Raw genomic sequence first — 24,441 nt, 5'->3', positions numbered from 1 at the left:
CATGGGTCTACTCGGACTACCCTTACCCCGAGGACATCCCTGACGACTATAACTCCGACCGCCTCCCGAACGATTACCCCGACCGTCTGCCGAACAACCCCGACCGTCTGCCGAACGACCCCGACCGTCTGCCGAACTACCTCGACCCTCTCCCAAAGGACCCCGACTCTTTCCCGAACGACCCCGACTCTCTCTCGACCTACTCCGACTCTCTCCTGGACGACTTATACCCCGACGTATACTACATGGGACCTGACTACGACGAGTACGGCACTGACGGCCCCGACCCCGACAACCAGACAGATCCATACGGCAATAACATGTACCCTGGTGACCCTCCCCATGCCGAGTATTCTGCCCCAGAACCGCTAGACAGTAACCCAGCAGACACAAAATGGTCCCCTTACCCAGAACACGAGCCCCATCCCCCAAGTGATGTGTCGGAGGAGTTTTCTGCCCAGGAGAAGCTAGACTGGGCCCCGCCGGCAGAGGGTTACCCCTACCCAGACCCTGAGCAGGCTCCCCATTCCCCGAATGAAGGATCAGGAGGGGTCCCGTTCCCCGAAACTGAGTACCCTCCCCGCCGGTTTTCTGACGACCCAGCCGGGGACCCGCCAGGACACCCCGAACCCGCATGGGACAGCCCTCCCGTAGACCCAGAGCCAGAGAGTTTCCCTGACTGGGAGCCCCGTTCAGAGCCAGAAGATTGGGCCCAGCCAGAACCCGGCCGGTTCCGCCGGCATGCCCGTCCCGAGCCCGAATGGGAGCCCAACCCGGACCCAGAGGCCTGGGACCCGCCAGCAGACCCAGAGTGGGATCCGGAGCCCCGCCCAGAGTCGTCGGAAGAGTGGACAGACCCCGAACCTGAATGGGAGCCCCGCCCTGGGTCGTCGTCGAAAGAAGAGTGGGCCCAGCCTGAACAGGAGCCCCGTCCAGGGTCGTCAGAAGAGTGGGACCCGCCAGTTGACTACGAACCCGAAGGTTTCCCCGAATCCCGCCCAGAATCAGAAGAGTGGGCCCCGCCCGTAGACCCCGAACCCGAATGGTACCCTGAACAGGAGCCCCACCCTGGGTCAGAAGAGTTAGCAAACCCCGAATCTGAGTGGGGGAACCGCCCTGGTTCCGAGGAGTGGGCCTCGCCCGCAGACCCCGAGCCTGAATGGTACCCTGAGCCAGAAGAGAGGGACCCGTTAGCAGACCCTGAACCCGAATGGTACCCTGAAGAGGAGCCACAGCCAGAATCGGAAGAGTGGGAGCCCCGCCCAGGGTACGATGATGCCTGGGCCTCGGCTGTAGACCGCCCCACGGGGAAGTACCCCCGCTCCCTGCCCGGGTCCCGACCGTATATCGGGGAGACGGACCAGCGGCCGCTCCTGGAGCACCCCGACTGGGTGGGGGACTCCGCACCCCTCCCTAGCCCTGGCCAGCTCCCGGACAGCCCAGCTAACCCACCTATTGAACCCTACAACCCAGCTAACCCACCTATTGACCCTGAAAATCCTGCAAACCCACCCATAGAACCGTACAACCCCGCTAACCCACCCATGGAACACAACAACCCCGCTAACCCATCCATCGAAGCCAACAACCCACCCATAGAAACCAACAACCCAGCCAACCCGCCCATGGCCAACAACAGCACTGCCAAAATGACAGACTCCCTGCAATCCGACTTCGCTCGTGCGAAGCGCTCCCTCAGTCACGGCAACGCCAAGCACAAGGCGCACCGCCTGGCCGATTTCCCGCCACACGGTAACCCGAAACCCCACCCCCATGCCGACCAGGCCTCGCGCGCCCCTAACCCCGGGCGGGACGCCCCTAAGGCTGAGCGGGACGGGCCCTCGGTTTGGGACGAGCCCTCGGGGCGGGACGGCCCACCAGGGGAAGACGACCCGGTTCCCCTGAAGAGGAAGCGCCACGGCAAGACCAGCCGGGCCCGCGGCGACAAGCCCGCGCACATGGCCGCCAAGCTGTACTGAAGTAGCCTCCGTAGCAGACTTATAGAACTGGGGGTTTGGTGGTCTTCGGCTGTTTTCTGATTAGCCCAGTTCTAAACGGTTGTAATTCAACCAGGCCGGCTATGTTGTCTATATGCAATCAGAGAATATAGCACATAAAAGCTCCCAAAAGACACTGAAGACCCCCAAACCCCCAGTTTTTGGCATGCTATGGAGGCTGTACTGAAGCCTCAGCCCGCCCTCGTAGCAAGAAATGCCTGGTGCATTTCCTATAGCAGTAAGGAGGCTTTAGTCTTAAGGCTTGCAGTAACGTGGCCTATAGAATGTATTCTCTAGTAGTACCTAAGACTTTACGTTATTCTTTTATCCTTCTATCCTATGTATCATGTTACTCAGTATGATATACAATTATGTAACATCACACTCCGATGTATGCATTTAGCCCCATGGGCACGAACATGGAAAGATTCATTCATTTAAGTATTAGGAATGCAGTAAAGTGTCTGCAGTCTTTTGCAATGCTACTTATATGGCTACTTTTTTCCTACTGTAGGAATTAGAATTAAATGTTTAAGTGTAATGAGAAATGATAACGGAATATTGAATGGTTGCATGATGACAAAGAACTGCAAGGGCAAAAAAGGCCATTATATACATGTAGGAAATCAAATCTAGAGGTCTAAAAGGTGTATTACTAGTAACTAGAAGAGTAAGCATGAAACAGCTTGGAACTTTAATAGGAATGCTTGACTTTTGAGGGTACTTTTGTCGCTACTGTATGGATCAAAACTAAACGCTTGTTGAAGTGTAATAAACAAAAGCAACGGAATATTGAATTGTACAATGCCAAAGAACATCCAGAGAAAGAAAGGCCTATGTCAGAAAGAAAAGAGTGTGTAGAAAATTAGAAAATGTAGATCTAGCCAGTTTTGTTGTAGAGATCTGACAAATTTACTGATTGCAATGCTTTTATTTTAGCCCTTAGAAGTCTGCTTGAGGCTATAACACATGTAAACCTACTGATATAGAAATGCTGTAAGGTCAATGTTTCTGTGAATAAAGACAGAGTAACTGAGAAAAGTTTGTCTTGATGTTTCTGCTTTATGTTTTGGGTAAAAAAATAAGGACTGTTGGTGGGAAATCTGCAGAGTAAAAAGTTTTTATTAGGTGTAATCTTTAATTTCCATTTGTCATGGCAACAGGAAGCAGAATGGTCTGTGAATGAATAACTTACATAAAAATACAATACAGTAATTTCTACCCTTTTTCTCTTCCCTGTCCAATACAATAACTTGTAATTTCCTACGTTTTAAACTAAAGGTACTATAGCTATATAGTTACAAATTATGCATGTAGGTGCTACATGTACATTTGCACAATCTAGATCCACATAATGTGTCTAAAGTATGAAAATATTATCAGTACATTATAAGTCATGACATCACTTTTGCAATTAGTAACCATTACTAGCTTTTCCTCTTTTGCTATGTTACATTATTAAGTCAACATGGAGGCACAACATGGCCGCACCCATGGCTGGGAGCTAAAACATAACAGGTTTTTGGTACTGCAAAGCCTATACATTTTGTAATACAATGTAATCTTTTCAGACACACAGCTGTTTATGCCCCCTTTCCATTTTCATCCTGATTTTTCCAGCTATGGTAAGCACAGTCTTTGTGGCCCATTTCTTCTCCAGCATCTTTCAAATCATCTGAAATACATTTACAGTGAAGTAATATTGCACACAGGAGTAAAATGCATTCAGGGGTCTATATGTTCTGATTCATCTAATGCAAGTGTTTGGATAGACATGTTCTGAACCTCAGTTTCTGCATGGACCGACGGTGGTGCCAGCGGTTTCTCTCCTGTGTGGACTTTCATGTGTACTTTCAGATGGCTCCACAGTGCTGACCTGTACCCTGTTCTGTAGTCACACACACCGCATCTGTAGGGTTTCTCCCCAGTGTGTGTGACCATGTGAAGGTCCAGGTTAGCTTTCCGAGCCGTCCTGTATCCACACTCCACGCACACGTAGGGTTTCTCTCCTGTGTGAGTGGTCATGTGTGTGTCAAGGTTTCCCTTTCTAGCTGTACAGAAGTCACACTGGTCACACTTGTAGGGTTTCTCCCCTTTGTGGATTTTTGCGTGTTTGGACAGATTGTACCTGTTAGCTGTACGGTAGTCACATTCGATACACACGTAGGGTTTGTCTCCTGTGTGTTTAATCATGTGCCTGTCTAACACGTCTTTTCTGTCTGTACAATAGTCACACTGGTCACACTTGTGAGGCTTTTTTGCTGTGTGCGTTTTCATGTGTCTGGATAGGCCTGAGCTGTAGTCAGACCTGTACCCACACTCCCCACACATGTAGGGTTTGTCTCCTGTGTGTTTACCCGTGTGGGTACGCAAGTCTCCTTTCGTAGCTGCTTCGAAGCTGCACTGGTCACACTTGTAGGGTTTCTCTCCAGTGTGTTTAGCCATGTGTCTGTCTAAAGATCTCTTCTGAATGGCGGAATAGTCACACTGGTCACACTTATATAGCTTATCTAGTGTATGGGTCTTCACGTGCTTGTTCAGGCTAGACTTATAACCCGTTCTGAACCCACACTCTCCACACACGTAGGGTTTCTCACCAGTGTGTTTAGCCATGTGAATGTGTAGATCTTTCTTCTTAATTGCTGAATACTCACACAGGCCACACTTGTAAGGTTTATACCCTGTGTGGGTCTTCATGTGACATGATAGAGCAGACCTGTCAGCTGTCCTGTACTCACACTCGACACACCTGTAGGGTTTCTCACCTGTGTGTTTCGCCATGTGAGTTTTTAGGTGTTTCTTCTCCACTGCTGAATACTCACACTGGTCACACTTGTATGGTTTATCTCCTGTGTGGATGCTGACATCTCTGTACCCACCCTCCCCACACATGTAGGGTTCCTCACCAGTTTGGGTTGTCACGTCATCCATGTCTCATCTGTGGTGGTTATAATGCCATCAGTTACTGTTTTGCTGCCTTCTTAGGGAACTCCAGTGGGAGACCCAATACTTGCTGTGAAACCTCGGTGGGAGGCCCAATGCTCGCTCTCTGTCTGAAAGATGATAAAACATGAAGACAATTATGACTAAATGTTTTGGGGTTTCAATAAAATTATTTTGACTTTGATTATCAAAACATGACTATCAACTTTTATCAAGAAAACTGTTGTGCCACATTTCTCGTTGAATAGCTTACAATAGTGTCCTCCAAGTTATTATGTTGAAGGACACTATCAGTATGTAACGCTATATACTATACAAGCCAATAAATTTGGCCCTCCCAAAGTCACCCCGGCTAAGAGCTAGTCGTGGCTCGTTATTATAAGGGAAGCCGTGCTTGCTTTTCCTATGCTTTAGATAGTAGTACTAGTATATGGTCGTAGTAACTGTGTCTTCCTTTTAGTTTGCCTCTACCAGGCTTGGGGAGGCGGCTGGAAAGAGTAGAAATTGGTCAAAATAGAGAGATAAGCATGCCAAGGGAGTTTGTCCGTTAAGAGAACTGTTATCTCAACGGACAAACTCCCTTGGCATGCTTATCTCTCTATTTGACCAATTTCTACTCTTTCCAGCCGCCTCCCCAAGCTACCTTTTTAGCCACGGCCAGCTTCTGGGTCGAGAAGTCAAAACCGGAAGTAGGTTCTTCGGGCAAATATGTGCACATATCTGCAACATTAGAGCCCACATTCTACTTACCTCAAGTCCAGCTGTTCATCCAAATCATAACAAAGATGTCGGCTGCCAGATTCTCGCTTTGGACCAGAAAAAACGTCTGAAATTCGGGAGGAAATGGACAAAAGATGCAACGGGAATCCTCAAAATGGCGAATGTACACACTCTGGGCATAGGTCAGAGGTCAACAAGCAGTGCCTGATTACCCAAATATGATAGCGTGACCCGCCACATCTTACAACGGAGGTCTCTGTTGTACCGTGCTTTATCCAGACTATTGCAACTATCTTTATATAAGTTTTCCTTACATTTTTTTTTATTCTGTTACATTTTCTGTTGGACTTACGTAGTAAACATGACAGTCTGAGTGATGGCAGACTTCACCCCCTTACCCATACTGCTTTGTGTCCTACGGTAAAAGTAAGTTGAGTTATAAATTATTTCATGCCAAAAACAATCACAACGTAAGTGGCATAAAATTCAATATTTTGTTTATTCATTTCTCGAATCGGTCATAATTTCATTTACACAGTAACATAACAGTGAAATTTTCCCACCTTTTTCAAAATCTATTTTTGAAAAGCAGGTGCAGCTACCTCCATACCTTTTGTTTATTCAGTGTTGGTATCCGGGACACAAGTTTCTAGGTTATTGTGACATTTCTGTGGATGCCTCTGAATCCTAGCCTCTACCAGGCTTCGGGAGGTAGCTGGAAAGAGTAGAAATTGGCTATTAAAATAGAGAAATATCTCTCTAGAGTACTCTACTCTCTAGCAGACCAACTCCCCTGGCCTGGCATGTTAGCTCTCTTGCCCAATTTCTACTCTTTCCTGCCACCTCTTAAAGCCTGATAGAGGCTAGCATAACATCACACTACCAACTGCACAAAATATCATATGTTTGCTGAAAAAAAGGGACATTACATCCAAATTGTGATGTTTTCCAACTCTACATAACATTGCATTCACAACTAATGTAATATCACATTTTTAGCATCTTTATTAGTTACTCTGTATGGTAAGGGCCATCCTGTTTTGCATGTTATTTTTAAAGTATGCAGACATCAGATAACTATATTAATAAATTCTCTTGGCTTGACAGCAAAGTCAAGCCACTACAGATTCTACCTCTACAGCAAAATATGCTGGAACAAATAAATTACTGTTACACACATGTTGTTTTTACCAGTAGGACTTATATAATGGGGCAGAAATACTCTATATTTTTCTTTTATCTCGAACACTTATAATATCTTTTAACTGATGTTATTGTCTTGCACAAAATAACACATGTTTAAAACAACTTTTACAATTTTTGCATCATTTGCTAGTAAGAGTACATTTAGGCGTGTTTGCCACCATCAGCAAAACAGAAATACAAACTTGTAGTTTTCTTCCTAAACCCTAAACTGCAACCTGATGAAAAAATCTCACAGTTTACTCAAGTTTTGGAGAAATTCAAGCTTACAACCAAATTTACTTGACACTTTTATAAGCATCATTATCAGAAAAGAGCATCTCTGAAAAGTCTATTTTGGACCAATCAGAGAACACCATCATCAACATTACCAAGTTCTGATTGGACAGTTGCTAATCGGAATATCGTCTGGTTACACCAATCAGGACAGGACATCTTAAACTTAAAGCAGTCCTGATTGGCTGTTCCTAAAACAAAAGTTTCCTGCTGCAGCCAATCAGGGAAAACAACTTTCTACTTTAGAAAGCCCCTATTGGCTACTCAGGTTGCATGACCTCATCTCTACTGCTTTGACCAATCAGAGCCAACCTTCTTTGTAATCATTGATGTGATTGGCTGGGGTACCTCTACATTTGGACCAATCAGGAACGTCATGTTTTTCCCCAACAGATCTAATTGGCTGCTAGGAAATTTACACAATTTATTGACTAATTTGCAAATTAGGCTAAGGTGCTACCCTTCCCCCCAAAAACCTAAATTGTGCAGGGCCTTCTGTAAATTCTTATGTGCAGACAAAATTTTAAAATTGAGAAGGACGTGGAATGATTCACAACACCAGCACACCACCAGTGCAGCATTTGCTTCTTTCCATGACATTGCAGCACGGAAAAGCCATCACATTAAATTCATAAGTCATAGACAAATGTCAACTCTAGTCTCCACCTAACTCCTTTGCAGGCTGAATACATAAAAATAGTAGAAATTGGCCTAAAAGGAATGTAGCTGGCCTGGGGAGTTAGCCGGCTATAAAATGTCTATGTATGCGAGCAAACTAGACACTCTATGGCCGACCAACTTCTACTATTTATTCAGCCTGCAAAAGAGTCTGGTGGAGTCTATGACAACTGCATGCTGCAAAGAATGGACCACTAACAGGAGAGAGATTCTTGGCCATTTCTTCCTACGTCTCCAATTTGTAACTTCATATTATGTTTATCCTCTATTTTGTTCCTGTTATTTTCCTGTGAAATCTATATTTACCTGTCTTTCTATCTGCAAATTTTTTGTCTTAATGTTTAATCAACCACAGTTCTGTCTAGTCCTGAACTGTTTTCTACATCATTAAATTTACTGGTCCTAAGATGATGTGTATTTTTACATGATGGTCACGTGATAGAATTTAATTTCTAATGTCTAGTTAGATGGATGATTGACAGCTGTCAGTCATCTCCTTTGTCCTCATCTTCCTCCTCCTCATCTTCTTCATCTTCATAATCTTCATCATCCTCTAGGTCCCCATCATCATCATCATCATCCACCTGGGGACCAACAGACTTCAGTTACAACAAACAAACAAACAAAGAACAAAAATATCACCCAGGGTATCTTGACAAAGACTGGAGTTGAACAGTCCAATTTCTTGTGTTGAAAATTACAGTTTAAACTTGCTTCATAAAGACTTCTACCAACACAGATGAACTTTCAAAATAAGGTATTTATTATATATCTTTCTATCTATCTATCCATACTATATAAATTCTCAAGACAGCATCCACTATCTTTCATCAGTTACAACAACATCACACAAGCAATTTCTTTTACGACAGACCAGTAAAATGCGTTAAAAAATCCTAAGTTTCCTAATGACCAAGCACAATCTTAATTTTTGTCATCTTACTTAACTCTTTCATTCATAGTAACCTTGCCTTTTCAGTCTTGTTTTTATTTTAAATTTTCCTTCTTTTTGGCAAGCCGCAATGTAGTTGTGCAGGCACGTCTAACCCTCTGAAGTCTGGGAAAAACACACAATAGTTGCCAGCCAACCTATTGTAGCTTTATTGTATTTTCTATAAAGTAATATTCTTCCTGGATGTCTAACTTTCATATAATGGATGTAAATGTTTCCTCACCTGTTCTCCTAGTTCCTTAAGTCTGTCTCTGTACTTCTTAATCTTGGCGTCCTGGTCGGCCAGCAGCACAAGGAGGTCGTCCTGCTCCTTGGACGCCGTCTCAGCCTCCTCCTCCAGACGCTTCTTTTCTTCACTCAATCTTTGAACCTGATGGCGTTTAAAAAACACAATCTACATCAGAACTAGAAAGGTAACATTTGTTTTGCAAAGCAAATGCATACTGTTTACCTTCGCATGTGGTCTGCTCTGTTAATTCTTACTCAAGCACATTCACAATATACATAGTGACAGGAGTCTAAATCCCTCCTGCTATAAAATTGCAACATGATGTAACCCAACACTAGTTACCATGGAGGTCATTGACCTTAATTGTGTGTGTGTTTGGAGAAGAAGAAACAGAGCAAAAAGAATGTTTCCTTCTGTGGAGGTAAGAATAAAGAAGAACGTGTTTGTAGAAGAAGAAACAGAGCAAAAACAATGCTTCCTTCTGCAAAGGAAGTTTGCACTGACCTTCTCCTCCAGTTCTGCAGAGTCAGCGTTGCCATCGGCAACAGGTGCGTTCTGCAGCTGTGTGTTCTGCACCTGCAGCTGCTGCACCTGCTCCTTCAGTCTGCGGTTCTCCTCCTCAGCGCAGGCGAGCTGCGACTCTGCAGCCGACAGCTTCGATTGGACGGCTGCTGTCTCCGTGGCAACGGCCTCAGGGGAGGGGCCGTTCGTCTGGGGGGAGAAACCATTCACGTCATAGGGGTGTGTGTGTGGGAGAAACCATTCATGTCATGGGGTGTGAGGGAGAAACTATTCACATCATGGGAAAGAAACCATTTACATCAGGGGGTGTGAGGGAGAGACCATTCACATCTTGGGGATGTAAGGGAGAAACCATTTGTGTCAAGCGGTGTGAGGGAGAAACCATTCACTTTTTGGGTTGTGTGAGGGAGAAACCATTCACATCTGGGGGTGTGAGTCAAACTTTCAATCTAACAAATCCATTTTCAAAAGAGCATCTGAAATAAAAATTTTGAGACTGAAGACAAGAAGAATGTTGTTTAATTTCTATCAGAACTCCTTTCAGCACCAAGGACAGAGGTACCAACTTTTGGTGACAAACAATTTCGAATGTCAGCAACGTTTCCCTGTCTGCCCTTCTAAGGCAGGAGTTCTGATCACATGGGAGCCTCTGGCTCACTCACTGACAAAAAAAGTGTCAAAAACTCACTGACAAGAACTGTGATTAGTTGCCATGGTTACCTGTGCAGACAATTTGGCCTTCAGAGTTTCGTTGTCGGTCCGGAATGTCTGGATCTCAGTCTCCTGTGAAGACAGCTGAAAACAACAGGAAATCTCAGTCATTATGGCTCCTGCTTCAGACTCTAATATCATCTATGAAATCCATCATCTGACCATTGTGCTGAGGTTAGAGGTTAAGGTTCAGGGTTCACCTGTGTCCTGAGTTCCTCCTTCTCCAAGGTCAGTGCCTGTATTCTGTCCTGCAGAGGTCGCGTGCTGTCTTCAGCTGACCCCTCGTCTCCCGCCTCGCTCGCTTCCCGTACTGCCGCCTTTGCTTCCGCCACAGTTAGGTCATTTTTCTGTCAGGAGGGGAAATGTGTAAAGTAAAATAGAAAAGTAACATTTGCAAAACAAATGCATCAAGTTTATCTTCACATTTTCTAACCTAACAAACAGCCGGTAGTGTTTTGCTTATTCTTACTCAAAAACATTATCTTAATATATGTTGTAACACAGTCTAACACAGTCCTGCAACTTGCTACATGATGTAATCTAACACTAACACCACAAGGTGTCTGCTAAAGCACCAGTTACAAAGGAGATAGACTTCTGGTCGAGTTCATTGACCTTATGTCTTTGAAAAAGAAGAAAAAAAGAGCAAAGACAATGTTTTCTTTTGGGAACTTGAAGGTAAAAATAATAAACTGCATTTCTGTTCTCTTACCAGCTGTTCTATAGTTTTGTCCTTCTCCATCAGCTGTTGTGTTTTTGACTCCAGCAGACGTTTGGACTCCCCCAGCTCCCCCTGTAACCTAGCAACCGCCTCCTCCCCTCCTCCTGCCTCCACAGGCTGGACCTGGGGAGACTCTCGACCTTCAGGGGACGGCAACACCAGGGGTCAGACGGATATTGTAAAACACTTAACACAATAATTATGTTTTCTTCGAAAAAAAATACACATAAAGGAAGCCATACAACTTATGTCTTGATAGAAGAAGCTGAGTTTCTCACATTAAAATCAATGGCCACAGTAAATTTAGCTACAAACATGTAATGATGACTAGTTATGCCCCCCTCCCACCTTTAGTAGCCTTCAGCATTGAGTACTGGTCCTGAAGCTGCTGCACAATCAAGGTCACCCCCCTCCCCACCCTGATGCCCACTCCCACTCTGACCCCTGACCTTTAGTAGCCTTCAGCAGTGAGTACTGGTCCCGAAGCTGCTGCACCATCGATGCCTGTTCCTGCAGCTGTTTCTCCGTCTCGCTCAGCTTGACCTTGACCTCCTGGAGTTCCTGCTTGGTGGAGTGAAGCTCTGCATCCTGCAAGGGGGGGGGGCGACACGAGAATCAGTACGGAAGTGAAGAGATAAAGAAACAAACAATGCTCAAAAATAAAAAAATAATGCAAGGATGGTCATATTTGGATGGAAGGAAGCTGAAAATTTCATTGAAACAAAAAGGACTAACGCTAAAAGGCAGTAGTTGAATTCCAGCTAGGCTACAGCACAATTATTATGTTAGTTCAATGGTGAGTTCCATATGACTGCCTACAATGTACTAAGCAGGTAAGGTGGGTTGGAGGGGGCATCATCTCAAAATTTACACCTGTTTTTCAAACTGAAATGAAGTAATTCATAACTGAGGGACAATCTCAGATCTGTTCATGCAAAATCTTTTTTTCCAATTCCAGGAAAATTGCAGGAAAAATTCTCTCAAATTCCAGGAACTTAATAAAATTGATTTTGAGATGATCCCTTCCACGGTTTAGTTGGATATGAAAGGGCTGCTACTTTCTACAAGCAAAGGTCAGAGGGCAGGGCAAAGGTCACCAATACTCACACTACAACCCACCTTACCAGCCTGTAACACACAGCAGAATATACACGGCTTTAGACTTTAGACTTGGACATTAAAAGTGCACACAGGTAATGTTCTTCAGTGAAAAACTTAATATTATACAGATTTAGCAAATTAATTAGATACTAGCAATCTTTATGTTCCTTTCTTTGAAGAACATTTTATGGATGATGTCCCTTCTTGGTAGCAAACATATACACCATTTGTGCAAAGAAATACTAGTATGTTGTAACCAAAAATCTACTAAGCTTGAAGAATTATGAACTTTCTGTCCTTTGAAGTCCGTTGACAGGTACACCTGTTGTGAAGGGACATGAAGGAAGGCAGGGCAGATGTGTAACCTATATACAGGTGTAGTTCTCAGGTGTCACCTGTTCTCTGATGAGTTCCTTGTACTGCGTGACGATCCCTGCGTGGTCCTCGATGGTCTTCTGTTCCGCCTGAAGGTGTGTTACCTGGATACCTGGGTAACCAGGTGTGTTACCTCAGGTGTTTAGTTATAACCTACCTGTTCTCTGATGAGTTCCTTGTACTGCGTGACGATGCCTGCGTGGTCCTCGATCGTCTTCTGTTCCGCCTGCTCCTCTTCCTTCGTCTTGGGTCGGACGGCTTTCATGATCACACCTGGGGGGGAAGACAGGCAGGTAAGGATCACCTGTACAACTTCAGCTTAAGCTTACCTGTCTATTACAATATCATACTACATTGGTGACAGTTCCACTCTGTGTTCCAACTGTATATTGTGTAACTGTTGTTGTTGTGATTTGTGAATGTATTGCGTTGTTTTTAAAAAAACAGGATTGTCTGAAAAACAGGTCAAATGACCTGAGTGCAATTTCCTGTATAAATAAATAAAGTGAAAGTGAAGTGATAGTTCTAGGAAAGAATGAATTTTTGAACACCTCAATCCTTGGTTCACTTGATAACTCTGGTACATGAAGGCATGGCTATTTCTTGTACTCTTCTGGGCTGGTATCAGATACTTAGTGGTTGGTACGTCCACCAGTTTATTAGTCATTTTGTACATCATGCATAGTCTGGACATTTTTCTTCTGTCTTCCAGTCATCATCATAGCTTGTCGCTATTTCTCTCAGCAAAAGTCCGAGCAGCTTCACTGGCCTCCTGGAGGTCTGAGTCTGTGCAGGTCGGCGAGAGTCTGCAGTTTCTCATCAGGTGTTGTAGGGTTTGGGGGTCCTCGCCACAGCTGCAGGCTGCACTGTTTGACTTCCCCCACCGTAGCAGGTTGTCAGCTGTCCTTGCAACCTTCGCCCTTGCCCGGTTCAGGGCGACCCAAGACCTTCCAGTGACACCCACTGTAGGTTACTTTTCATTTCCGTGTCACTAGCACTCCTTTCATAGTTGTTCATACAGAATCTTGCAGCTTGATTCTGAACCCTTTCCAGTTTGTCTTTGTCTTTCTCTGTATTAGAGAAGGTAAACATAACAAACAAACAAACAAGTAGTGTTATCCTGTAGTTACTAACCTTCGTACTGCCTGAAGAGTGCGACAAACTCGTAATCCAGCAGGACTTTCTCCGGTGCATCATACCGAGGCTGTGGCGACCGCGCCGCTCGCGAGTAGTGATCGCTCTTTGTCACGAAACTCAGCTTGTCCTCAAAACTCTCCAGACCTATCCTCTTTATAATCAGCTGCTGCAGCCTCTCTCTGTGGGGAACACAGAAAAATCTTATCAGTTTACAAGGACGACACAACAGATAAAAAATGACTAGCAACTAAATAACCAGTGTCTGACAGTGTTTTCTAGAAAACACTGTCAGACACTGGGGAGGGTTGGCTTTGTCATAGTCAGTTAATTCTAGCTAAAGAACTTCTGGTTTTTAGATGGAGTTGTTGTAAAGTGCACACAGATGCCCAGCAGTTTGCGCTAATGTATGTATGTTACCGATACAGATATGTTGTGAATGAAATTTGTACATACTTGGTTAAGTTCTCTATCCTGTTGCCGTTGTAGTGCACGCAGATGCCCAGCAGTATGTGGTAATGAATGTGGTAATGAATGAAATGTTTATTAACTAAAGGTTGATGGTTTGTACATGTACGTACTTGGTGAAGTTTTCAATGGAGTTCTCGTTGTAATGCACACAGATGCCCAGCAGTACATGTACATGTATGTGATAATGTATGTATGTGTGTACCGAGATTGTTGCAACTGTACGTACTTGGTGAAGTTCTCAATGCTGTTGTCGTTATAGTGCACACAGATGCCCAGCAGTAGAGCAAACAGACCCTGGGCCAACTGTTCATGTGGTAATGTATGTGGTAATGTATGAAAATATACTAACTACAGGTTTGTATAGTACATACTTTGTGAAGTTTTCGATGCTGTTGTCGTTATAGTGCACACAGATCCCCAGCAGCAGAGCGAACAGACCCTGGGCCAGCTGTTCATTTGGTCATGTATGTGGTAATGAATGTGGTAATGAATGAGGAAGTTTGTACATACTTTGTGAAGTTCTCAATGCTGTTGTCGTTATAGTGCACACAGATCCCCAGCAGCAGGGCGAACAGTCCCTGGGCCAGCTGTTCATCCTCCTCGGCCTGGTCTGTGATCTGACTTGTCAGCTGGAGGTCATAGGTCAAGGTCATGAACACAAGGTCACAGAGATACATGATATATACATGCATATAATATATATTATATATGAAAGTTAAAAAAGATAAACTTAAGGTACATTTGTAGTCTCAAAGACTTTGATGCCATAGGGGCAGTGGGTTGTTGATCCACTGTGTCTAGGGCACAGTATTGGAAGGCAGAGCCCATCCCTCTCCTTCTACTGCCACTGTCTTTTCCTTCTCTCCTTAATCGAAGTCAGGTAAATGACTGTTAAACAAAGTGTAATGATACAAATGACATGTCAGTTGCACTGTGCTGCCTATATGGTTCATACCAGTACTGTACATAATCTTCGTTGTAACATAAGGATACAAATGGCACATTAGTTGCATTGTGCAGGAAGTGTGTAACAGCGATGCTGCAGTCTGACAGCCAGGAACACAGCAGGATCAGCAGCCCCAGTCTCGTCTGCAGCTTTCCTCCCTAAACACAAGGGAACAGGCAAGTTACAAAAACAATTCTGCATTACTTAAATACTCAACATTATCACCCTGACAGCAGTGTTTAGTTAACTTACTGCAAAAATCCAGCATGATCTATTGAAATTCGAAATACCTGGGCTGGTTTCGAATCATGTTTGTAGTGCCAGTACAGTAACTGGACACTTAGCTATGTAGCTCCAGTATCATAAAAATTCAGCAATATAATAATACCACTGGTGGCTGATTTCATTTGAGGTGCTAGTTTCAAACTCAACATTACTATGTGGCACCATGCTGTCTCTCTTGTTTTCTCATGATCTAGGGGTAGGGGGAGGTAAGGGGGAACTGTGAATGTGGGGAGGGGGTAAAGCATGAGATGACTATTTCAAATGTGGTATCTAACATTTTTTTCAAAGAAATAGCATATGTTATCATTAATTCAATCTGTGACTTAAAATCTTCATTACAGTAAGTACGGAAAGCTATGGGCACTACAGCTTACATGCAGAGGCAGTCTAAGTCACAATAATGCTGAACATCTGCAATGCTCCCCAATTCATAATAAGCATGCCTGTTTAGTCCTATGAACCACGATATGACACCTTCTCACCCACCAATGAAAACCCAGTATGAGAATCCTTATGAACCTTGGTATGAGGCCTATGCTGCCCACCACTGAACCCTAATATGAGACCAATTTTATCCACCAATGTGCACTGTTCAGTCCCACAAACCTTGGTATATCTTTAGTGCCCACCATTAAACCCTAGTACATGTATTAGATCATCCACCAATGAACTCTGACTTTTAGATGTGCATTGTTCAGTCCAATAAACCCTGGTATGATACCTTCACTGCCCACCAGCAGGGCTCAAAATTCATTTTTGGGAATATGTGCACTGGTGCACCCAACCTAAAAAATTAGGTGCATAAAAATTTTTGGGTGCACCATATAAAACAAAACCTAATTATTACAAATCTTACTGCTCCTCTTCTGAGCTTAAATCTGAAATGGGAGCTAACTTTAAAATCTTAAACAAGAACTACAACAAAGATTTTATTATTTTTTTGACACTTAGATGCTAAAAATATCCTGCATATCCTACAAAAATATTTGGGTGCACCTACAGAAAAAAAAATTGGGTGCACAGCTCCAATTTTGGGTGCACCCAGTTTTCGAGCCCTGCCACCAGTAAACCCCGGTATGACACCCTAAGATACACACCCAGTAGTGCATGTAATGTTACCTGGGGCGCATACTTCCCCTGCACAGGTGTGTGTACAGGTGTGCACAGGTAAGAAATGGGGGGATGGAAGGGAAAAACACGTCAGTAGGTTACAATGGCTGGTGGTGGGAAAAATGGTCATGTTCATACAGAAGAGTAGATAAAAAACTAGAATTAGAAAGGTAACATTTGCAAAACAAATGCATAACGTTTACCTTCCCATATGGTCTGCTCTGTTAATTCTTACTCAAATACATTCATACATATGGTCAGACAGGAGTCTAAATCCTTCCTGCTATAAAATTGCAACATGATGTAACCCAACACCAGTTACCATGGTGATAGACTGTATGGTTCAGGTCATTGACTTTTTGTGTTTGGAGAAGAGGAACCTGAGCAAAAACAATATGTTTTCCTTCGGTAAACATAAAAAAATGGCAATAAAACGCCACTGATATCCGTGAAACTCTCACGACCAGATGATGATGATTTGGATTTTATTGTAACAAAGTGACAAAAGTTTACTACCTGTTACATTTCGTATTCATGAGAAATTTCAGTGAGTTTTTTTAGTAGAAATCGTAGATCTAATAAGTCTAAGGAAATGTGTATTAACACATTGTCTTTAAGCCAAAAAAGTTATCATTGGTATTTACCTGTGAGAGAATGTTTGTTTGTTTATTTGTTTGTATTTACCTGTGAGAGGATGTTGGTGCACTGCTGCAGTAGCGATACTGGCGGGTTTCCGATACTCGTCGCCAGCTGAACTCTCAACAACTGCTCCTTCTGTGTAGGGTTATCTTTCAGGGCATGTGATAAGGCCACTGAAGCACACCAGTTGGATAAAGCGTCCGTGGAAAATAGTCCGGCACAGAGGAGCTGGCCTGCTGATATTGCACTGGCTGGAGAAGGGATGGCAAAAAATAGTTGGTTTTTAGTTCAACTTAACAGGAAAACTGTGGGCAAATGAAACAACCTCCCTAGGCATAGATATTGACCAATGAGACTGTCTCTTACAACAGTGCTGCTGACCAATGAGATTGTCTCTTTCAGCATAACTATTGACCAATGAGATTGTCTCTTTCAGCATAGGTATTGACCAATGAAATAGTCTTTTTCAGCATAGCTATTGACCAATGAGATTGTCTCTTCTAGTACCAATGAAACAGGCTCTTTCAGCATGGCTTAATTGGCCAATGAGATTGATTATTAGAAATGGACCAATGAAGTGGTCTGACAGCTGTGACCAATGAAATGACCTGTTACATAGTAAAGGACCAATGAGAAAGCTGAAATTCTCACCGTCTGCGGTTGTAGGCAGCAGAGTCTGGACGATCTGGGCCTGTCCGACTTCGTTCTTAAACAGGAAACACTGGAAACAGTAGAGCACAGCGCAGCGCAGCACGAACGGCTGTTTCTCATTCACCATGGACATCAGCAGTACCACAATCGCTGGTCTGGGGGGGAGGGGGGCATTAGGCTGGTGTATGACTGTATGCTCTGTTTGGTATCATCATTGATAATAGTTTTAGTACTTTTATTTAGCTATTTAGTTAAGCCAACACACTTGGACATAAGTTCAACATGCATGAAAGCATTAGAGTGGTGACAACACACTGCTGAATGCAGAAACGTGGTCCAGAATTTCAAAAGCATTTTATTTGCATTTTACTTGCATTTTACTTACCTGGGCGGCTGCGAGGGTGCGTTGACTGAAGCGAAGTACTCCTGGTTAGCCGTGTTCCCTCGGATCACCTCTGATACTGTGTTTATGGTCTGGAATTAACAAGTCACAATAATGAGAATAAAGACAAAAAGTGAGAAAGAAGAAGTGTAACGACAGGTCTAACATGTTGTTTGTGAGTGAGTGAGTGTGTGAGTGAGTGTGTGGGTGGGTGAGTGAGTGAGTGAGTGGGTGAGTGAGTGAGTGGGTGAGTGAGTGAGTGGGTGAGTGAGTGAGTGAGTGAGTGAGTGGGTGAGTGGGTGAGTGAGTGAGTGAGTGAGTGAGTGAGTGAGTGAGTGAGTGAGTGAGTGAGTGAGTGAGTGAGTGAGTGAGTGAGTGAGTGAAATGTCCAGACCCTGAACTCACCTCTGTCAGGATGTCTGCCGGCACTCCACTGGCCATCAGGATCATACATAACTTCTCCAGCAGACCTAGTGAGGGGGGAGGGGGGGCAGGTTAGATATCATCAAGGTCATACACAGCTTATGCAGTAGACCTAGACAGATGGAGGGGGTCATACATAAGGTTAGGCATAATAATTCCTGTATATGTCAGCTCTCAAGGTTATAGGGGTCAAGTTTTCTCTTGTTTCCAGAATATATGAAATAGTGCTTCTTGTTTTACATTGTACAGCTTTCAGAGTTTTGGTTGACCTACTGCACTGAGACTTTGTAAAGACAAAACATAAAGATGTTCAGATATTTAGAAGATACAGAATCATGAGAAAGGTGTGAATGTGCATCTGGGCTCACCGCAGGTGTTCATGACCTTCTGACATGCTGCTATGGAAACGGTCGGGTTGTTAGGGGAGACCAGTGTACGCACCAACTGGAACATACAAACATATCATGTTGCAACATGGTCACTGATTACAAGGTCAAGTTCACTGCATGGTCACATTGAAGGTCAAATAAATCTTACTACACAGTCACACTAAAGGTCAAGTCTAATGCATGGTCACACTTAAGGTCAAAGTTCACTACACATTCTGAAGGTCTAAGTTCAGTACACAGTTCCACTGAGTTTACTACACAATTTACAACAAGTTCACACTGAGTACAAAGGGAATCAAAAGGTCATGACATTAAATTGTGACAATAAGAAAGTTTCCCTGCGAGTGCAGGTTGCTCTGACCTTGAGCATGAGGTGCAGGTTGGTGACCTTCTGTGCGGACCAGCCCCCCGTGGGACTCGCCTCCGTGATGTCAAAAAACGGCGTCAGCTTCTGGATCAGCCTGCGGGAGGGGGGCACAACATAGCAGGCTCTCAAGACGAACAACTTTTGTTTACAATGGAAGTTAACTTTTCTTACTCCCAAGTTCAAGTTTTATTGGGAAAGGGACACTCGGGCCTGGTTAGATCAAACTGCAAACAATCTGAGACACTATAAAACCTACAGTAACCGGCAATGTTACATATTAAAAGTTGACATCATATTTGTAAGTAAGAAGAAAATAGAACAAACATAATTCAAGTTCTACAAAAATATCTTTGTCTAGACAACATCACACAGTTGCAAAGAAAGCAGCTAACATCAGAAGCCCTTTTTAAAAACATGGTGTCATTCTGATTTAATACTAGTTTCTATAACTTGTCATCTCCCATTCTGAAATGACTTTTATTAGTTCTAATCTACGTGACCAAATGTTCTACACCTACCCTCCCTCCTTGAACAGCGTCTGGTTGGAGTTGTTGTTCTTCAGAAGGTTCATCATCAGTAATAAGCAGTCTTCAACAACAATTCCTGCAGAAATAAACAACAATAATAAACAACTGTCAACAACAATTCCTGCAGAAATAAACAACAATAAACAGTCTTCAACAACAATTCCTGTAGAAATAAGCAAAAACAACAATTTCAACAATTTCTACAGAAATAAACAAACAACATTCAACAACATTTCCTGCAGAAATAAATGAACAATTATAAACACGAATTACAAAATCTAAATTTCAAATTTCTGCATAAATCATCTATCTTCAGTGATGATCATTCCTAAACAAAAAAATGCCCAAAATAATTTTTGCAGAAACCAACAATAAATTCACAAGTTTCCATAGTAACAACACAAATAAACAAACCAACCCACCGCCATCGCTGTGTCCTTCCTCCACGATGATCTCCAGAAGTCGCTCAAAGGCGTTCTCAAACGCCACGATCTTCTGGATGGCAGCATTTCCCTTCGTTAGCTGGATCAGCAGTAACAAACCCTGTGTGGGGAGGGGGGAAGTGTTTTATTGTTGCTGGTGCATGTACATTTCAACTGTACACGTACAGACAGACAGACAGACACACACAGACTTGGTGAGCTGGATCAGCAGCAGGAGGCCCTGTGGGGGGAGGGGGGCAGTGTGATAACTCACATAACACATGTATATCTGCTTCATAATGCACACACAAACACTCACAGAAACAGAGAAATATACACACATAAATGCTACGATCTTCTGGATGGCGGCATTTCCTTTCATTAGCTGGATCAGCTGCAGGAGGCCCTGCATATACAAGGGGGGGGGGGGAAATGCATTGTAACTATCATACCCCAAACTGTACACACACAGACAGACACAGACAGACAGACTTGGTGAGCTGGATCAGAAGTAGGAGGGCCTACAGGGGGAGGGGGCCAGACTTGTAACTTGTACTCCAACTGTACACACACACACAGACACACACACACACACACACACACACACACACACACACACACACACACACACACACACACACACAAACACACACAGACACACAAATAGAGACAGACACACACTGCAAAGTTACTCACATCATTCCTGATGACCTCCCGAGCGTCTGAGATCAGGTCCATCAGTCTGGACACACCTGGAAAGGGGGGAAACTTGTCAGCAGGTGAGATAACAGGTTACAGCACCCGTTATGGTTGTGTACAGTAAATATTACAGCAAATACAAATATTTCTACTCCTGTACAGCACCTGTTACAGCTGTGTACCCACCTACAGGACTGTTGAGAATGATCTGCTGCATCTGGCTGCACCTGTTACACAGCAGGGTCGTCATCAGCTTAACGGTCGGCCAGCGCACACGGAAGTCATACTCCTGAAAACACACATCAGAACATCAGGTGGGAACACATATAAAAGAAACCATTAGTTTCCAACAGACCTGTACTCTTCGTAGGTGTTTCCACGACCTTACAAGAAGTTTGTAAACATGTGAAATTTTGAGGATTTTATTTCAATCTATTCTAACATGGGACCTGATCAGAACCAGAAAATAATCTAGGCTGTAACAGCAGAAACCAGACAACAAGGCTGAGCTGTAAAGTTCTCACCTCCAGGAAGTTGAGTAGAAGCTGCACATTTTCCAGTTTTTTTATGAAGATCTCTGTGAACTGTCCCCCCAGGTCCTCCGGCTCTGGTCTTACCTCACCGTTGGTCTGGGGGACATCTGCAACAGTGGACAGATTTAGAGTGGTTCAGAACAGAAGCGGTTCAAGAAAGAAGGGTTCAGAACAGGGGGTTCAAAACAGGGGTCTGAAAAAGAAGGTTATGAAAAGTTTCATAGACCTTCAAACTTCAATGATACAGTCATGTCAAATCAAGCATACCCTTTATTAGTCCTTCCAGTTTTCCTGTTTTCTGTCCTGACTGGGATAAATCAAATACAAAGAAGCTGGAAAGACTAATCGTCACTTTAAAACTCTGTTCTCCCTTCTACTGGGCCAGGGATGGGTAGTGCCCTGGGTTCTAGCACCACAGCATCGACCTTGAACTGACCTTCCTCGTCGTCGTCCTCAGGGTTGTTACACATGATGTTGTTCATCGTGTCCAGAGCATAGTTCACAATCTCTCCATCAGTTCTGGGGAACAACAATCACAGATTCAATATGCGACTCACATATACACAAAAACATTTGTGTACATAAACATAGACATACACTCCTGAATCCAACATATCCACACACACACACACACACACACATACACACATAGTTCACAATCTCTCCATCAGTTCTGGGGAAACAAGTTACAGGTTCAATGTGTGACTCACATATACATGTACTGTCCCACACACTGACATGCACACAGACATACAAGATCACTCAGACAGACTAAGTATATTTTCCAAAATACATACACACACAGACAGATTACATTCTATATTATTCTCCCAAATACACAGGCACGGACTCACATACATACTCCCCCCGAATATGCACACACACACTCACACTAACACAACTCTCCCAAAGGCACACACGCAGACACATACCCTAGGCCTAACCCTCTCACCTGTCTGTCTCCAGTACATTGATGAGTATATCCATGCCCTGGGTTCCCACCTCCAGACGGAACTTCTACAGAATCACGGAAACAAACATAACAGGTTAGAAACAACCTTTTCCTTCCTGTGTTATTTTCTACATCTCATGGCCAACATGTTGGTAACACTAAAATCTTGGAAGATATTTCAAGATATGTCGGTGAAGGTTAGCCATCAAGGTAATAAGGTACACAAAAAAAACCAGTTACATGTAGTACTCAAGCAACTGGACATGATTTGACTAAGAGTCACTTAGTGTCACTGACGAAAGGTAGTGGATGCTACCTGAAATGTCTGACCGTTTCCAAAATCATACCTAGTTGCTTGAGTAACTGTTTTTAGGGATATTTGAAGATCTAGACGTTTGTTTTTAAAAGACACCTTAATTAAGACGTACCTTAGACAGAGCCTTGAGAGCCCGAACAGCGTCTCTTCTGTCGTCCAGAAGTGTGGAGGACTGGACTCGGTCACACAGACGCTCAATCTGGGGAGGGGGGGAGGCATCTCTAGGTTAGAGAAAGTACAGGGAATGACCAATGGACTGTTAAAAAGTTAATGTGGGTGGAAGAGGTACAGTACCTAGTAGCTAGTTCCTACCCTAGCTTCAATGTAGAATTCCTAGTACCCTAGTTCCAAATTGCTCAAACCCTACCCACTAACCAACTCAGCTGCTTCCAACCCCATTCACACTTATTTTTTGGAACATTTCAAAAAGCTTGTAGACTTGCCAACCAGCAAGTGGCCTTTGCCTATAACTACTCTGTACCGCTGGCCTAAAATATGCTAAATGGAAAATGTTTTCTGGCATTTCTGCAATATCTAATTTGCTATCAGTACTGAAAGTTGATAACCTCAACAGCCCTGATGCTGTAGAAGGAACCTGTTAAGTTGTTTATTTGTGTGAACTGTAGACTCTGTACCGTTACACACCTGTCATAACACCTGTAAAACACACCTGTCCAGCTGGCACCTGGAACCACCTGACACACCTGATTATGCACCTAGATCACAACTAGATATCGTCTCCCTTTTCATAGCTATTTCCACTGCGCTAGTCCACGCAATTCCCACCAAATTCCGATCGGAATATCTCCCCAAATAAAATATCCAACTTTACAGCTGGCATGTTTTTGCCACACGTCCATATAATTTTTGCCCCCCTCCCACCCGCTAATAATATATCATATCCTATGTGAGAATTTACTTCCACAAAAGCCACAAATCTTGTCCTACCGTCTCTGCTCCAGTCGGCTGGGTACCAGGCTGAGTCGCCAGGAAATTCTTGAGATAATTCATGATTTGGGCCGGTTTTTTCTTGTTATGATTCCGCAAAATCTGCTTTTTGGAAGCCGGACCGCCTTCCTGGCGCATGCGCGTGACGTGGCCACCCGGCTCCCGGCATGCCCCGCGTCGCGACCTCTGACCTGGTGAGGTTTACTTCCGGGTATGACGTCATGAGTGGGCGTGTCCAGAACAGGTGGATTTTTATATAATAGACCGGTACTTTGGAGAAGGTAACGTTTATACAGGTGAAAGTTACCTGCATATACTGGGAGACAGGTACAACAGGTGAGATCTCACAGGTTTGTGTTTGGGTTTTTGTTGGTTTGCAGGAATAACTGGATCGAAAACCAGTGTCTAGTTAGTGGGGAGGTCTATTAATATTGAACGTTTATACCCTTCTTTGTGGGGGTATGATAAATTATCGGCATTAAAAAACAATTAGGCATTTTATTTGAGCAAAGGGGTTTTTAACCTTGATTTTGCAATGAAAGGAAAATCGTGTGCCTTCAAAGCCAGACAAAAATATTTTGGTAAAATTAATTGCTCTTCTCTTAATAATACAGTACAGACTGTAAAGGCTATATCAATCTCACAGAAACTTGTCAGAGTCGGGTTCTTTGAAAAAAAATGTTTGTACAGCCTTAAAATGCAGACTTAAGGCTGAGAGACAGGTGGGCCGAATGAGTGTTTAGGCAGTCAGGAGTTGTTGTGTCTGCAGGACTAATGGAAAATCAATAATTCCTCTTCAGCAGTAGATTAAAGTGTACC

At 43.7% G+C, this 24,441-nt stretch overlaps 3 protein-coding genes across 3 annotated transcripts in view; 1 reads left to right on the top strand and 2 right to left on the bottom strand.

Annotated features, from left to right (window-relative positions):
- LOC109481289 (pollen-specific leucine-rich repeat extensin-like protein 1) overlaps positions 1-1,979 on the top strand; it is a 2,266-nt gene extending 287 nt beyond the window's left edge. The window contains exon 2 of the mRNA XM_019783823.1: positions 33-1,979. Within this exon, the coding sequence (XP_019639382.1) occupies positions 33-1,979 (1,947 nt within the window). The remainder of the gene's footprint in view (positions 1-32) is intronic.
- A 1,257-nt stretch (positions 1,980-3,236) lies between these two features.
- On the bottom strand, positions 3,237-4,928 carry LOC109481288 (zinc finger protein 665-like). The gene has a single exon (XM_019783822.1). The coding sequence runs from the start codon at positions 4,926-4,928 to the stop codon at positions 3,723-3,725; it is 1,206 nt and encodes a 401-aa protein (XP_019639381.1). The 3' UTR covers positions 3,237-3,722.
- A 1,212-nt stretch (positions 4,929-6,140) lies between these two features.
- LOC109481287 (general vesicular transport factor p115-like) lies at positions 6,141-23,720 on the bottom strand. Its single transcript, XM_019783821.1, has 29 exons — positions 23,623-23,720; positions 22,787-22,873; positions 22,359-22,423; positions 21,843-21,925; positions 21,398-21,513; positions 21,060-21,162; positions 20,871-20,926; positions 20,175-20,295; positions 19,744-19,828; positions 19,220-19,319; positions 18,838-18,913; positions 18,452-18,516; positions 18,050-18,138; positions 17,665-17,819; positions 17,059-17,264; positions 16,384-16,401; positions 15,027-15,137; positions 14,544-14,662; positions 13,563-13,744; positions 12,586-12,701; positions 12,449-12,532; positions 11,371-11,540; positions 11,195-11,217; positions 10,944-11,092; positions 10,432-10,578; positions 10,241-10,315; positions 9,503-9,709; positions 8,993-9,139; positions 6,141-8,401 (listed from the first exon to the last, which is right to left on the bottom strand). Exons 1-29 carry the CDS (start codon positions 23,683-23,685, stop codon positions 8,303-8,305), a joined length of 3,117 nt encoding a protein of 1,038 aa, XP_019639380.1. The 5' UTR covers positions 23,686-23,720; the 3' UTR covers positions 6,141-8,302.
- Positions 23,721-24,441: the final 721 nt, after the last annotated feature.

This window comes from Branchiostoma belcheri, unplaced genomic scaffold, assembly GCF_001625305.1.
Source record: "Branchiostoma belcheri isolate BF01 breed outbred unplaced genomic scaffold, Haploidv18h27 scaffold55, whole genome shotgun sequence".
Lineage (NCBI taxonomy): Eukaryota > Metazoa > Chordata > Leptocardii > Amphioxiformes > Branchiostomatidae > Branchiostoma > Branchiostoma belcheri.
The sequence above is the reverse complement of the archived record's forward strand: the minus strand, read 5'-3'. Positions and strand labels throughout refer to the sequence as shown.

Coding starts and splice junctions, on each gene's coding strand:
- LOC109481288 (XM_019783822.1), bottom strand. CDS start 4,928: ATGGATGACGTGACAACCCAAACTGGTGAGGAACCCTACATGTGTGGG.
- LOC109481287 (XM_019783821.1), bottom strand. CDS start 23,685: ATGAATTATCTCAAGAATTTCCTGGCGACTCAGCCTGGTACCCAGCCG. Junction 21,926..22,358: donor AATGTACTGGAGACAGACAG/GTGAGAGGGTTA, acceptor GTTGTTCCCCAG/AACTGATGGAGAGATTGTGA. Junction 17,820..18,049: donor GCACCCTCGCAGCCGCCCAG/GTAAGTAAAATG, acceptor CCTCCCCCCCAG/ACCAGCGATTGTGGTACTGC.